Source organism: Ictalurus punctatus, chromosome 18 (assembly GCF_001660625.3).
Source record: "Ictalurus punctatus breed USDA103 chromosome 18, Coco_2.0, whole genome shotgun sequence".
Taxonomy (NCBI): Eukaryota; Metazoa; Chordata; class Actinopteri; order Siluriformes; family Ictaluridae; genus Ictalurus; species Ictalurus punctatus.
In genome coordinates, this window is record NC_030433.2 from 8790955 (window position 1) to 8804907 (window position 13953).

The window sequence follows — 13953 nt, forward strand, 5'->3', positions numbered from 1 at the left end:
CTGTAGTTTCTATTTCGTAAATGTGTTTCTAGACCTGGGATAAATACTTTAAAATGAAATCATTTTATGTAAATGGCTCAAAACGGTGGTTTGCAGTTTTGCCGTTGCTCCTGATCCTAACAGAACTTCATAGCTTAGCTCAGCCCATTTTTCCTAAAAGGAAACTCATAAAATATATGTAGTTTGAATAGAAGGGGTTGAGTCAGTTGGATAGAGTTAGCTCAATGGAATCATTTGGTAGCAGTCAAATGAATGGAGTCAGTTTGATGGAACCAGTTGCGTGGAGTCAGTTAGTGTCAATCAATTAGAGTCAGTGGATTAAAGTAATTTGATGAGACTCAGTTGATTGGAGTCAGTTGATTAGAGTCAGTTGATTAAAGTAATTTGATGAGACTCAGTTGACTAGAGTCAGTTGATTAGAGTCAGTTAAAAAGTCAGTTGATTAGAGTCGGTTGTTTAGTCAGTTAATTAAAGTCAGTTATTTGAGTTTGTCAGTTAAAGTCAGGTGATTGGAGTCACATTAGGTCAATCATTTACATTTACATTTATTCATTTAGCAGACACTTTTATCCAAAGCGACTTACAAATGAGGAAATACAAGCAAAGTGATATGTCAAGCAGAGAACAATACAAGTAATGCTACTGTACAAGATTTATAATTGAATTCTAGAGAAGCAAAGTCCACAGAGTAGAGGTGTAAGAGCCAGAGTAGTTTTTTAAGAGCCAGTTTTTTTTTTTTTTTAAATAATGTGGGGTTGGCGTTTTAAGGGTTAGTTAGGTGTTCACGGAAGAGGTGGGTCTTTAGCTGTTTTTTGAAGATAGTGACAGATTCTGCGGTCCGGATTGAGGTTGGAAGTTCATTTCACAACTGAGGGACAGTTAGTGTGAAAGTTCTGGAAGGGACCTTGAGCCACGCTGAGTAGGTACTACTAAGTGTCGGTCATTAATCAATCGCACACAGTAAAATCCCTGGTGTTGAATTAACACCCAGAGTGTTTATATGAGTCCAATGAACTTATATAAACAGTGTAGGGTGTGAATTCAACACTGTGGGTGTTAAATCAACACTGGTGATTTTGCTGTGCAGGTTGTGTGAGGAACGTAAGCCTTCAGGAGAATGTTGAGGTAGGAGGGTGCTATTCCAGGTCTTATATGTGAGCATCAAGGCCTTGAATTTCATACGGGCGGCTACAGGAAGCCAGTGGAAGGAGATGAAGAGGGGTGTGACACGGGTCCTTTTGGGCTGGTTGAAGACAAGGTGTTCTGCTGCATACTGAATCATCTGAAGGGGTTTGATGAAGCTGGCTGGGAGGCCCGAGAGTAGTGAATTGCAATAGTCCAGTTTTGATATGACAAGAGCCTGGACTAGTAGCTGTGGAGCCTGTTCAATGAGATAGGGTCTGATTCTCTTGATGTCATACAGAATTAACCTACAGGACCGTGCAGTTGTTGAAAGTTGTTGAAGCTGTCATCAAAAGCTTGACCAAACAGAACAGCTATGTTTTTTTCCCCAAGATGGTTAACAGAATCTACTGAAATAAAATAAACCAAGACGTATTTGAGTAAAAGCAGTTTGACTTTTCTGTGTGTACTGAAACCCGCAGTGTGTGGAGCCGATCCAGAAATGACCGAGAAACAGAAAAAACTTCACCATGAGACTCAGTACTTCATAATCCACTCTAAGACAGAGAGAGGCATTAAATCAAGAATAGGAGGAAGGCAGAGAGAGAGAAAGAGAGAGAGAGAGAGAGAGAAGACAAGAACACCATGTTTCTCCCTAAATCCTTCACTGACACAGGATTAAGAAAGGGCAGATGTGCATGTGGAGAAATACAGCTAGAACACGGGGAAAAACTGAAATCCTTCCAATTTTTCAGGCAAGGACGTTGCAGTGAGTTCAGATTGAGCATTAATCCTGACCTGACCTCTTTTCTTTCTCTTACTAACTGCTCCTGACTGCAGTGCAAACATTTACAGAGCCTTAACATCCAAACAAGTCCTGATTTCATTGTACCTGTGTTAGCAAAGGGGCTGAGCTTAAGTTCATGTGTCATGTGCACAGTAAAAACACCATGGTTTAGACCACACAATGAAATTCTTACTTTGCAAGTCTCCCTTTACAAAAATATACAATATAGTATTATATTACTATTACTACAGTATAGTAACAGGGTAACAGTCCATGAGGTTAATGGGGCTTGAGGTAGTTAGAGTTTAATGTATTGTATTGTTCAGGAGTCTAATGGCTTGTGAGAATTTCTGTCCTTGATTCGCACTCCTGTACCATCTCCCAGACGGCAGAAGTGTGAAGAGGTTGTGTTGTGGATGTGTATTGGCCCTGATAATGTTGTGGGCCCTCCTAATGACCCTGGTGCTGTAAATATCCTGAAGTGATGGAAAGGCTACTCCACAAACAAACTGTGCAGCTTCCATACCACACTGTGATTGAACTGGTGATCACACTCTCAACTGAACATCTGCAAAAGTTCCTTTCACTTCTTCACCTTCATGTAGTGCGTAGCATGAAGTAGTGGTTAGAATTACACACATTATAATAGTTATTAGTACTGTGCTAATGTTAGCTAGCTAACTAGTTACACAATTTGTTGGCTAGCAAGTTCACTTAGCACATCTATACTAGTTTGCGCCTTAGACTGTTACTATAATCTTATAGACTACTATAAGATTATATATATATATATATATATATATATATATATATATATATATATATATATATATATAGTCCTCTAAAAAAGTATTTGAACAGCAAGGCCATTGTTTTTTGCTATAGACTGAAGACATTTAGGTTTACAATCAAAAGATGAATATGAGACGATAGATCAGAATTTCAGCTTTCATTTCCTCATATTTACATCTAGACATGTTAAAAAACTTACAACCATACAACTTAAACATCAAACCTCAACAAAGAACTTCATCAGGGGGGAAAAGTGAAAGGTTTTAGACTGTCCAAGTCAATCACCAGACCTTAACCTAACTGAGCAGCATTTCACCTCCTGAAGAGGAGACGGAAGGGAGAACCCCCCCGAAACAAACAACAGCTGCAGTAAAAACCTGTAAAAGCTTCACAGAAGAAGAAACCAACAGTTTGATGTGAGTGAGTCACAGACAAATATTAAGTGTTATTTACTTTCATTTACTTCAAGACTTTTCTGTTCCTATACATTTGCTTGCCTAAAAATTAATACAAAAAGTTCTATGTTTTATGTTGTTTAACACGTCTAGGTGTGAAAACCAGGAAATAAATAAAAGCTGAAATCCTAAACTCTCGACTCATCACCATCCTCTGATCTTAAACCCAAATGTCTTTGGTGTGGAGCACAAATTACTGAATTGGCCTTGCTGTTCCAATAGTTTTGGAAGTGACTTTATAGCTAATGTTTGGCTTTGAGAGGAAACGATTGCTCTGCTAAGAATATGTTGAGGCTGCATGAGGCCATACACATCCTTAAACTCTGCTCCAGTTTACTTCCTTTGAAAATAAATAATACAACTTGAAGTGTAATCTTGAACAGTTGTACTTGTTGAAAGAGAACGATCCTGACACCCGTCCGTGATCCTGACACCGCCCGACGCTCAGGTTTTTGTAAGCGAGACTTCAACAAGAAGAATACGCCTTAAAAACACGAGAGGTATCTAAGGCACAGCTCCCGCATGGAGATGGAAATAAATTTTTGATGTGCAGAGTTCAAAAGCTACTTTAATCCTATTCCTCTTGGGAGAACAAGGCACACACGGCGAACAGGAGCGTCTAACGCAGAGGAATACTCAGCACAAACACACATCCTCACAGCACAGAGAGTATAAACAGCGTGGAAAATTGGATCCGACGACTGCGAGGTTCTTCTCGTTCTGTTTCAACAGCGCAGAATATTTATACCATAATACACGTTAGAACCTGGAGCCGAGATTAACGTCGTAGGATGGAACAAATACTCTGCAAAATATAGTTCTTATTTCTCACAGGCTGCAACAACAAACACTAAACCATTTGCTCTGGGTTAGACTGCAATTATTTTTGGAAAGCACAAATGCTAACCAACAAAATCTGCCTGCATAAGCACGATCTTTCTGAACAGCTTTGGTGCGTACATACGACTTTTATTCATTCAAAGAATTCTTTTGCAAAACCTAATTATCTGGAAGCCGGAGAAGAAACTTGGAGGGCAAGAGCACAAAAAAGGTCGGCGAGGGAGCCATATTAATTTGAGTGTGTTCTCTAAATGGGAGGAGAGCACACTCGCATAAAAGCAGGGTCAATTTAACATATTTTTCTAGAGAGCGAAAGAAATCTCTGAGAGCAGAAGGAATCGTGTTCTCACATTAAAATACCTTGCTCTTTTATATCCGTCTCCATCTGATAACGCGTCTGATGCTACAAAGTTAACCATCCTTGACTGAAAAGTGATTTTAATACAAGAGTAAAAACAGTTTTTGGGAATGACTGCTCTGTTTACACATTCAGTTTCTCACATTTAAAGAAAGAACTCGATTTTGTTAGACGACGTGAGTCACAATCACAGTCTCTCCTGTTTCACGTTTCCTCATTTGCGTTATGATTTTTTCCCCCACATTCTTCTGGAGTTCAGCTTTTAACGTTCCTCACTGGACTCTCTTGTAGTCTCGTGCACTGCAGCAGCAGACCGTCGTGTGTTAATGAAATTAATTTTCAAGATTAATTCTGCAGGCAACAAGGTACAATTTAATCAAAACATAACCGTTAATAAACCCGTAATGGAATTTCCTGGCAATGACGGTGAACTAGGCAGAGATGATTAAAAAAAATAAAAACAACTGTATGCATCTTGGTCGGTTCTCAAAGCTCAGTCGGAATGGGATCTCTGAGCACGGACGTTAAAAACAAGCACAAGGTAACACGAATCGCAAAGTGATTCACGAGCACGTAGAAAAACTGTCATTAGAATTCTGTCAAAAGTAAAACAAGTTAAATTGAATTTTAAAAAAATTATTTTCTTTGTCAGCGATTGGGAGGTGGAGGAAAGTGCAGCTATTTATGAATACAACCACAAACTAAACAACCCAAGTGGAAACAAGGATCACACACGGCCAAAAACTGGAACTTAAACAGAGTTATAAATTAGTGAAACACAGAACAGGTGTGAGTAATTGGTGATTGGCATGTGACTAGGCCATGTGATGTGCTAGGCCCGATGGGTAACGTAGTTCTTGTCGAAACCAGCAATGACATGACATTTTCCACCACCTTTGATAGCAATATGCTGTTATTGTTGTTATTATTACCAAATAATAACAACAATAAAATATGGATAAAACAATGTCTTAAAGATTAGGATTAATACCGAATTCAGTTAATGTGATGTGCTCACAGGTGTGTGTATCAAGGATTTTACACCGGCTTCAAACGCAGCTCAGCCAATCAACATTTAGAACCAAAACTATCCATTTTATAAGAAGACATAAAATAAAAAAAGCGGTTAGCTAACTGCTGATAATAATATTACTTAAATATAAAACAATATCTCAGTGATCACCATCCCAGCAGAAAATGTTTATGGCTTCAATTGCTCGCCTAGTTAGGGGTTAGGATTTGGGGTTAAGGTTTAGGGTTAAGGGTTAGGGTTTGGGGTTAGCAGTTGGGATTAAGGTTTAGGGTTAGGGTTGTGTATAATGGTTAGTGTTAGTGTTAGGATTAGTGTAAAGGTCAACCCTAACCCACTATGCACTATTCTGCTAATTCAGCTTCAGCGCTGCATCCAGTGATTACTAGGTTTGTCAAAATGCATTTAAATTTGAATCATGTAAATGATTTATTATTGAAAAGTCCACTGTGAAGTGAACAGCACTTATGAGAACAATCTCGCTCTTTCTTTTTCTAACATCAGTGCTCACATTCACACGCTCCCAATTACATTTGATTGGATGTTTTTTTCTGTTCCATGCTTTCCTGATCCCTCGGCTTTGCGGAGATGAAGGTCAGCCTCATTACTGGAGCACAGGAGCAGTCGTTTGACTTATTTCAGCCATTTCAGACTTGCGAACAGAGTCACAGCTCACCACAGCTCCAGCAGTACGGCTCGGATTCGACAGCACCGCAATGGCCCGGGTGTTAAATATTGATTTGTTTGTCATGTGGTTGATATTTGTGGTGCAGTCAGGCTTGTCTGTTTCACACTGAGGTGTAATGTGAGTTATTTTTGTTGTCATTAGAGACCTGCAGAACAGCAATAACTAAAACCACATCTTACTTCGTTCCTGACAGGAAGCAGTTCATTTAAAAACATATATAAATGCATCTTCTTATTCTTCTTTTCATGTTGAGGTTCCACTTCATAGTGGAACCATCGTAGTGGAAGGATTAGCCGCTCAGCAGTATGATACTGAATGTTGCCCAGGGTGTGCCAGGGGAGGCTCAAATTCATTAGAGAAATAAAACAGTGATTTTATTTTTTTATTTCTAATGGATATCCTATGAACCTGTCATTTTAAAATATTCAAATAATCTTTGTAAAATAACAAAACAATATATTTGTATTTTTTTATGTTCAAGAATCTAAAGTTAAACTGCCTTGGAACATCTCATTTACCCTCATTATACTATAATTAGAAAGTATATATAAATATGCAAATTTAAATGCACCTCAACAATCTCATGTTTTCCACAACACCCGAATATCGCTAACATTATCTAACTTAGCTAACCGGTAAGCTAACTAATAGTAAACTACCTCACGATAGTCACAGTTTTGTTCCAGAGTCTTGATTTACATCGTTTTTTCTCGCAGATTTATTTAACAGTGGTTCAAACCTGTCAGAATATAATTCATTGTTACCATGACAACTGCTATCTGAAGTTGGAAAGCTAGCTAACTTAGCACACCGATTCCTCAACCAAAGGTTTACAGGTACCTCTTTGTTGTCCTCTAATAATTTGCATATCACAAAGCTTGTTTGGTGATATCACAAGCTGAGCTTATACATAGCCTCACCCACAGAGAGTGAGAGAGAGAGAGAGAGAGAGAGAATATATATATATATATATATATATATATATATATATATATATATATATATATATATATATATATATATATATTGTATCACTCACAGCTCTCGATTTCCAGAGTACAGTTTTGTTCGTCCAGTGGATATCGTCTCAAGTCCATCATGCAGGCTGCGGTTGTAGTGATCCTACACACACACACACACACACACGCACACACACACACACACACACACAAATACAAATGTTAATTCATGTATTTGCATAAACCTAAATGTCATGATAGATTAAATTTTGCATTTTGAAAAAAACCAAACACAACAAAAAAACTTATTCTTTTTATTGCCACAGCATACCCACTGATGTGTTTGTTTGTTTGTTTGTATGACATTATGGACCATTAATTAGTAAGAGTAAGTAAACCACTGATTTTTCATCACCAAATATTAATCTCCTGTCTTGTTCATGGTGTTTGTTTACGTGGCCTAAAACATCCGCATAGAATATTTTCAGTTATCTGTCCGGGAAATAAAGCCGATCCGTTCCACATATCAAACAATCCTCCAGTCAGGATCGAGAGACGAGTTAAAAGTCCTTGTCCTACTTTCTAGCAGTCTTGAATCTTTTTTTCCGATACCGGCTGTGGAAGACGTGGTGCGAGGACGAGCAGAAAGGAGGACAGACTGAAGAAGAGCAAGGTGATAAATAAGAAGCTGCATCTACCCATGATGCAATGCAGCACCAGCTGTAGGTGGAGGCTGCTGAGTTCCATACGGACTTCCCTCAGGTGAAATCTGGAGAATTTAACAACATCAGAACAGCTCGAGGCAGAAAAGGAGGAGACAAGATCAGGACCAGGTCGGGAGATGGGAATAGGGTTCGTTTGCAGGTGTTAACTTGGACCGTCTATAATTGTGCAGAACACCCTTAAAATAATAATTATGTTTAATAATTAACTGTAATTTTAAATATGTATGTAACTGCAGAAAGGACGTGGAGCAGCGAGCAGCTCTTGACCATGGAGTTTTTAACTAATTACATAAAAAGAACTAAACATAAAACTGAACCTGATTTAAAAGGCAGTAAAATGTGTTAGATGGTTTTAGGATCTGCTCCAGCTGAAACCGGAACCCAGGACCGAGGCTCGGACAATGTAGTGAGACAGCAGTGAGTGAGACAGAAGTGAGTGAGACGGCAGTGAGTGAGACAGCAGTGAGACAGCAGTGAGTGAGACATCAATGAGGCAGCAGTGAGTGAGGCAGCAGTGAGTGAGACAGCAGTGAGTGAGACAGCAGTGAGGCAGCAGTGAGTGAGACAGAAGTGGGGCAGCAGTGAGTGAGACAGCAGTGGGGCAGCAGTGAGTGAGACAGCAGTGAGGCAGCAGTGGGTGAGACAGCAGTGAGTGAAATAGTAGTGAGACAGCAGTGAGTTAGACAGCAGTGATTGAGACAGCAGTGGGACAGCAGTGAGCGAGATAGCAGTGAGACAGAAGTGAGTTAGACAGCAGTGAGACAGCAGTGAGACAGGAGTGAGTGAGACAGCAGTGAGTGAGATAGAAGTGAGACAGAAGTGAGTTAGACAGCAGTGAGTGAGACAGTAGTGAGTGAGATAGCAGTTAGACAGCAGTGAGTGAGACAGCAGTGAGACGAGAGGACAGAGAGATGTGACAGATCACAGAAAGATGTGATATTTCATAGTTATAAAGTAGAGGAACCACTGAGGCATAATAACAGCTATGTGTGTGTGGGAGAACTCGGTGAGATCAAATAAAAGAAACGATGACATTAGGGCCCTAGAGAGTGCACATCAAGTTCCCTAAATGCACCCGCTGTGAGTGTGCAGAGTCTAATAATAAAAATGTCTTGGTCAGTTTCTCCAATTAATAGCAAGATTTTAAATAAAAGTGTGTGAGGCTTAAAAATGAGACGAATGCTGAAGCAGTGTGTTTTTATTAAAGGGGTCGTTGCCCGAGCCTCTTAAATTAGTCCAGCTGATATTACTGCTGTAAAATCTAAAGACCCGGCGTGGACTTTATACCCTTTATACTCTGTGTGTTTGTGTGTGTGCGCATGTGTGTGTGTGAGTGTGTGTGTGTGTGTGTATGTGTGTTTAATGCGATGCTGCTCGATACTTCACGGTGATGTAACTCTGGCAGCATCAGAATCAGCAGCTCGTGCATCACTGAAATGATGGTTATGATGGGTTAAACCCATTTGTGATCGTTATGGCACACCAACGGTGCCATCAGTTTCTTTTATTTTCTCGTTCGGCCCGAGCCAAGTGCTCTGAATGATGAATGGGAATAGAATTGGCAGGGCGAAGTTGTTGGGAATATCAAGACGTCTCCATGGCTAATCAGACTGTCAGATCAGACCACGCCACTGTTTGTGTGGCCGAGAGGAATCTATGAATTTATTTTACTGTCTGCTGGACAAGAAATAACGTGACAAGTCACTAATGTTTTTTTTGGGCCGAACAAAAGTAAATGATAGCAGAGGAAATGTTTGTGCTAATGTTATCATTTATAACCAACACTATGTTGTGTTTGTTTAAATCTCATTTTAATATTGTTTTCATTCCAGTTGAGAAACGGTTTGGGTTAAATATTGAAATGTACACAAGTGTAGTTCATCAGCTGAGACACGTTTAGTGTCTGAAGTTTGTTTCTTTAGTTTTGCAATCGAGGTATGAGGCTAATGTTGCTAAAAGTCATGAAAAGCTTATAGCTAACAATTTAGCATTGTACTGTACATTCTACATCACCACATCACCTCAGAAAATATCTGATATCTACCTCAGTCTGGTACCTTCCTGATTATAATACCTACCTGAGTCTAATATCTTCCAGTGTCTGATACCTACCTGAGTCCGATACCTACATCCTCTAGTCTAACACATTCCTGAGTCTGATACTGACCTGAATCTAATATCTACCTGAGTCTGAAACTTTACTCAGTATAATATCTACCTGAGTCTGATGACTATGTCTACTAGAGTCTAATACCTACCTGAGTATATCTACCTGAGTTTGATACTGACCTGAGTGTAATATCTACCTGAGTCTGATACCTTCCTGCGTCTGATATGTAGCTGAGTCTGATATATACCGACATCTACTAGTCTAATACCTTCCTGAGTCTGATACTGACCTGAATCTAATATCTACCTGAGTCTGATACCTATGTCTACTAGAGTCTAATACCTACCTGAGTATATCTACCTGAATCTGATCCTACTTTGTTACGGTGATGTAAATTGCTTCCATTATGTCCAATTGGTGGTGTAAAATGAGCAAAACGAGCCGCTTGCCTTGGGAACTCATATTCCTTGGATTTGCCAAACTTTATTTTTTTTTCGATTCTTTGGCCTCATCAGCGATTCACTCACCACACTGACTCGACTTTGGTGTAAATCTGATGTAATACTGTGAAAGCTAAATTTAAACCCTGACCATAGCACAGTTCACCAAGACATCCGGGTGATTTTCTGCCTCTTATATTGTTTTAATTCCATTATAATTCCTGATTCACCGTCCACTCGATCCCTGATTGATCCTCTCTTCTCTCTGATGGAGACTTCCAGCTTCTCACTTCTCCTAGCCTCACGCTAATTAGACTATACATAAAGTTCATATCTCAGGCTAATTAGGAGATGCTCTCATGCATATTTATTTAATCAAGCACGTGTTCGGCTAGAACAGCTGAGTCGAGGAAGGCAAAGAACTCGTCCTCTGGGTTTCTGCTATTTCTGGGGCTGAGGGGTGAAACCGAGGGGAAAAAAGTTAGCATGAAATCTCACTGATAATAAAGTGCTTTTAGTGTTTGGATGTAAAGTATATAATGTGTGTATAATGTGTGTATAAAGTGTGCATAATGTATGTATAATGTGTTTATAAAGTGTGTATAATGTGTGTCTAATGTGTGTATAAAGTATGTATAAAGTGTGTATGAAGTGTGTATAATGTGTGTAGTCTGTGTATAATCTGTGTATAATGTGAGCAATGTGTGTAATGTATGTATAATGTGTGTAGTCTGTGTGTATAGTGTGTATAATGTGTGTATGAAGTGTGTATGATGTGTGCGTAATGTGTGTATAATGTGTGTATAATGTGTGTAGTGTGTGCATAATGTGTGTAGTCTGTGTGTATAATGTGTGCAGTGTGTGTATAATGTGTGTAGTGTGTGCATAATGTGTGTAGTCTGTGGGTATAATGTGTGTAGTGTATGTATAATGTGTGTAGTGTGTGTATAACGTGTGTATAATGTGTGTAGTCTGTGTGTATACTGTGTGTAGTGAGTGTATAATGTGTGTAGTGTGTGTATAATGGGGAAAAAAGTTAGTGTGAAATCTCACTGATAATAAAGTGCTTTTAGTGTTTGAATGTAAAGTATATAATGTGTGTATAAAGTGTGCATAATGTATGTATAATGTGTGTATGAAGTGTGTATAATGTGTGTCTAATGTGTGTATAAAGTGTGTATAAAGTGTGTATAAAGTGTATATAAAGTGTATAATGTACGTATAATCTGTGTATGATGTGTGCATAATGTGTGTATAATTTGTGTACAATGTGTATAGTGTGCGTATAATGTGTGTAGTGTGTGTATAATGTGTGTATAATGTGTGTAGTCTGTGTGTATAATGTGTGTAGTGTGTGTATAATGTGTGTATAATGTGTGTAGTCTGTGTATAATCTGTGTATAATGTGAGCAGTGTGTATAATGTGTGTATGAAGTGTGTATGATGTGTGCATAATGTGTGTATACTGTGTGTATGTGTGTAGTTTGTGTATAATGTGTGTACTGTGCGTAGTCTGTGTGTATAATGTGTGCAGTTTGTGTGTATAATGTGTGTAGTGTGTGTATAATGTGTGTATAATGTATGTATAATGTGTGTATGAAATATGTATAATGTGTGTATAATGTGTGTAGTTTGTGTATAATGTGTGTAGTGTGCATATAAGGTGTGTAGTCTGTGTGTATAATGTGTGTAGTGTGTGTATAATGTATGTATAATGTGTGTAGACTGTGTGTATAATGTGTGTATAATGTATGTAGTGTGTGTATAATGTGTGTAGTGTGTGTATGAAGTGTGTATAATGTGTGTATAATGTGTGTAGTCTGTGTATAATGTGTGTAGTGTGTATAATGTGTGTAGTGTATGTATAATGTGTGTAGTCTGGGTGTATAATGTGTGTAGCGTATGTATAATGTGTGTAGTCTGTGTGTATAATGTGTGTAGTTTGTGTATAATGTGTGTAGTGTGTGTATAATGTGTGGTCTTTGTGTAGTTTGTGTAGTGTGTGTATAATGTATGTAGTGTGTATATAATGTGTGTAGTCTGTGTGTATAATGTGTGTAATCTGTGTGTATAATGTGTGTAGTGAGTGTATCGTGTGTAGTCTGTGTGTATAATGTGTGTAGTGTGTGTATAACGTGTGTATAATGTGTGTAGTCTGTGTGTATAATGTGTGTAGTGAGTGTATAATGTGTGTAGTGTGTGTATAATGTGTGTATAATAAAGGTACGCCCTTTGTCTCTAAGCTAATGTCTGATCTGTGTCGGCTGTTGCAGGTAAAACACCTAGAGGCGTCCGTCTACCACCCCCAGACTGACGGGCTCATAGAGATTTAATCAAACCCTAAAGCAGATGTTACGGAGGGTGATGAGTGAAGAAGGGAGGAATTGGGACCTCCTCCTGCCCTACGTCCTCTTTGCCGTCCGGGAGTGCCCCCAGGCCTCCACAGGTTTTACCCCTTTCGAGCTCCTCTTTGGGCGGTGGCCTCGAGGACTGCTGGACGTGGCCCAGGAGGCCTGGGAGGAGCAACCCTCCCTGTTCCGCTCATTCATTGAATACGTACAGGAAATGCAGGAGAGGATCCACCGAGTAGCCCCGATCGTACAGGAGCACCTAAGAGCCGCCCAAGTGCAGCAGAAATGAGTGTACGACCGCCAGCACACCCCCGGGAGTTTCGGCCTGGCGATCGGGTGCTCCTCCTGGTACTGAACAGTGGCTGTAAATTCCTGGCCCGGTGGCCATACACCGTCCTCGAGAGAAAAGGGGCCGTAAACTATCGCCTGCAACAGCCCGGTAAGCGAGCCGCCACACAAACCTACCACATAAACCTGCTAAAGAAATGGGTAGAGCCAGCACCAGTGGTGTCGGTGTTCGTGACCATAGAGACAGGCAAGGAGGAAAGTGCCTTGGTCCAGCTGGGGGAAGACCTCACTCCCGGGCAAAGGCAGGAATTATCAGAGCTAGTAGGGCAGTTCAGTGATGTATTTTCTACTTCCTCAGGAATGACCCAGCTGGTACACCATGAAATCAAGACCCCGCCGGGAATGGCGGTACGGCAGCGGCCCTATCGGTTCCCGGATGCCCGCCGCAAGGCTATGGAGGAGGAAGTTGGCTGGATGCTGTGAGATAGCATCATTGAACAGTCCAATAGCCCCTGGTCCAGCCCCATCGTGGTCGTACCGAAGCCCGACTGAAGCATGTGGCTGTGCAATGACTTCCGGAAGCTGAACCAGGTGTCGGAATTCGACAGCTATCCCCTCCCTTGAGTGGACGACCTAGTAGAGTGGCTGAGGAGGGCCCACTTCATATCCACCCTGGACCTAAGCAAGGGATACTGGCAAGTAACCCTAGGCCCAGAGGCGAGACCAAAGACGGCCTTCAGCACGGCGGACGGCCACTGGCAATACCGGGAACCTCCCCTTTGGGTTGCACGGAGCACCCTCGACATTCCAGCAGCTAATGGACACTGTCCTGCAACCCCATCGTGCCTTCACAGCTGCCTACCTAGATGATGTGGTCATTCACTCCTCCACCTGGTCGGACCACCTGTTCCACCTGGAGGAAGTCCTGAAAGAGCTCCGGAAGGCCGGGCTGACTGCCAATCCCAAAAAGTGCCACTTGGGGCTGACCGAGGCACAGTATCTTGGGCA

The 13953-nt window shown here is 40.5% G+C and overlaps 1 protein-coding gene across 2 annotated transcripts in view; it reads right to left on the minus strand.

Annotated features, from left to right (window-relative positions):
* The window catches only part of LOC108278475 (gamma-aminobutyric acid receptor subunit beta-2), an 83678-nt gene that overhangs the window by 22950 nt on the left and 46775 nt on the right, over positions 1-13953 (minus strand). For both annotated transcript variants that reach the window (XM_017491876.3, XM_017491875.3), the window contains exon 5: positions 7112-7194. In XM_017491876.3, coding sequence (XP_017347365.1) covers positions 7112-7194 — 83 coding nt within the window. The remainder of the gene's footprint in view (positions 1-7111; positions 7195-13953) is intronic.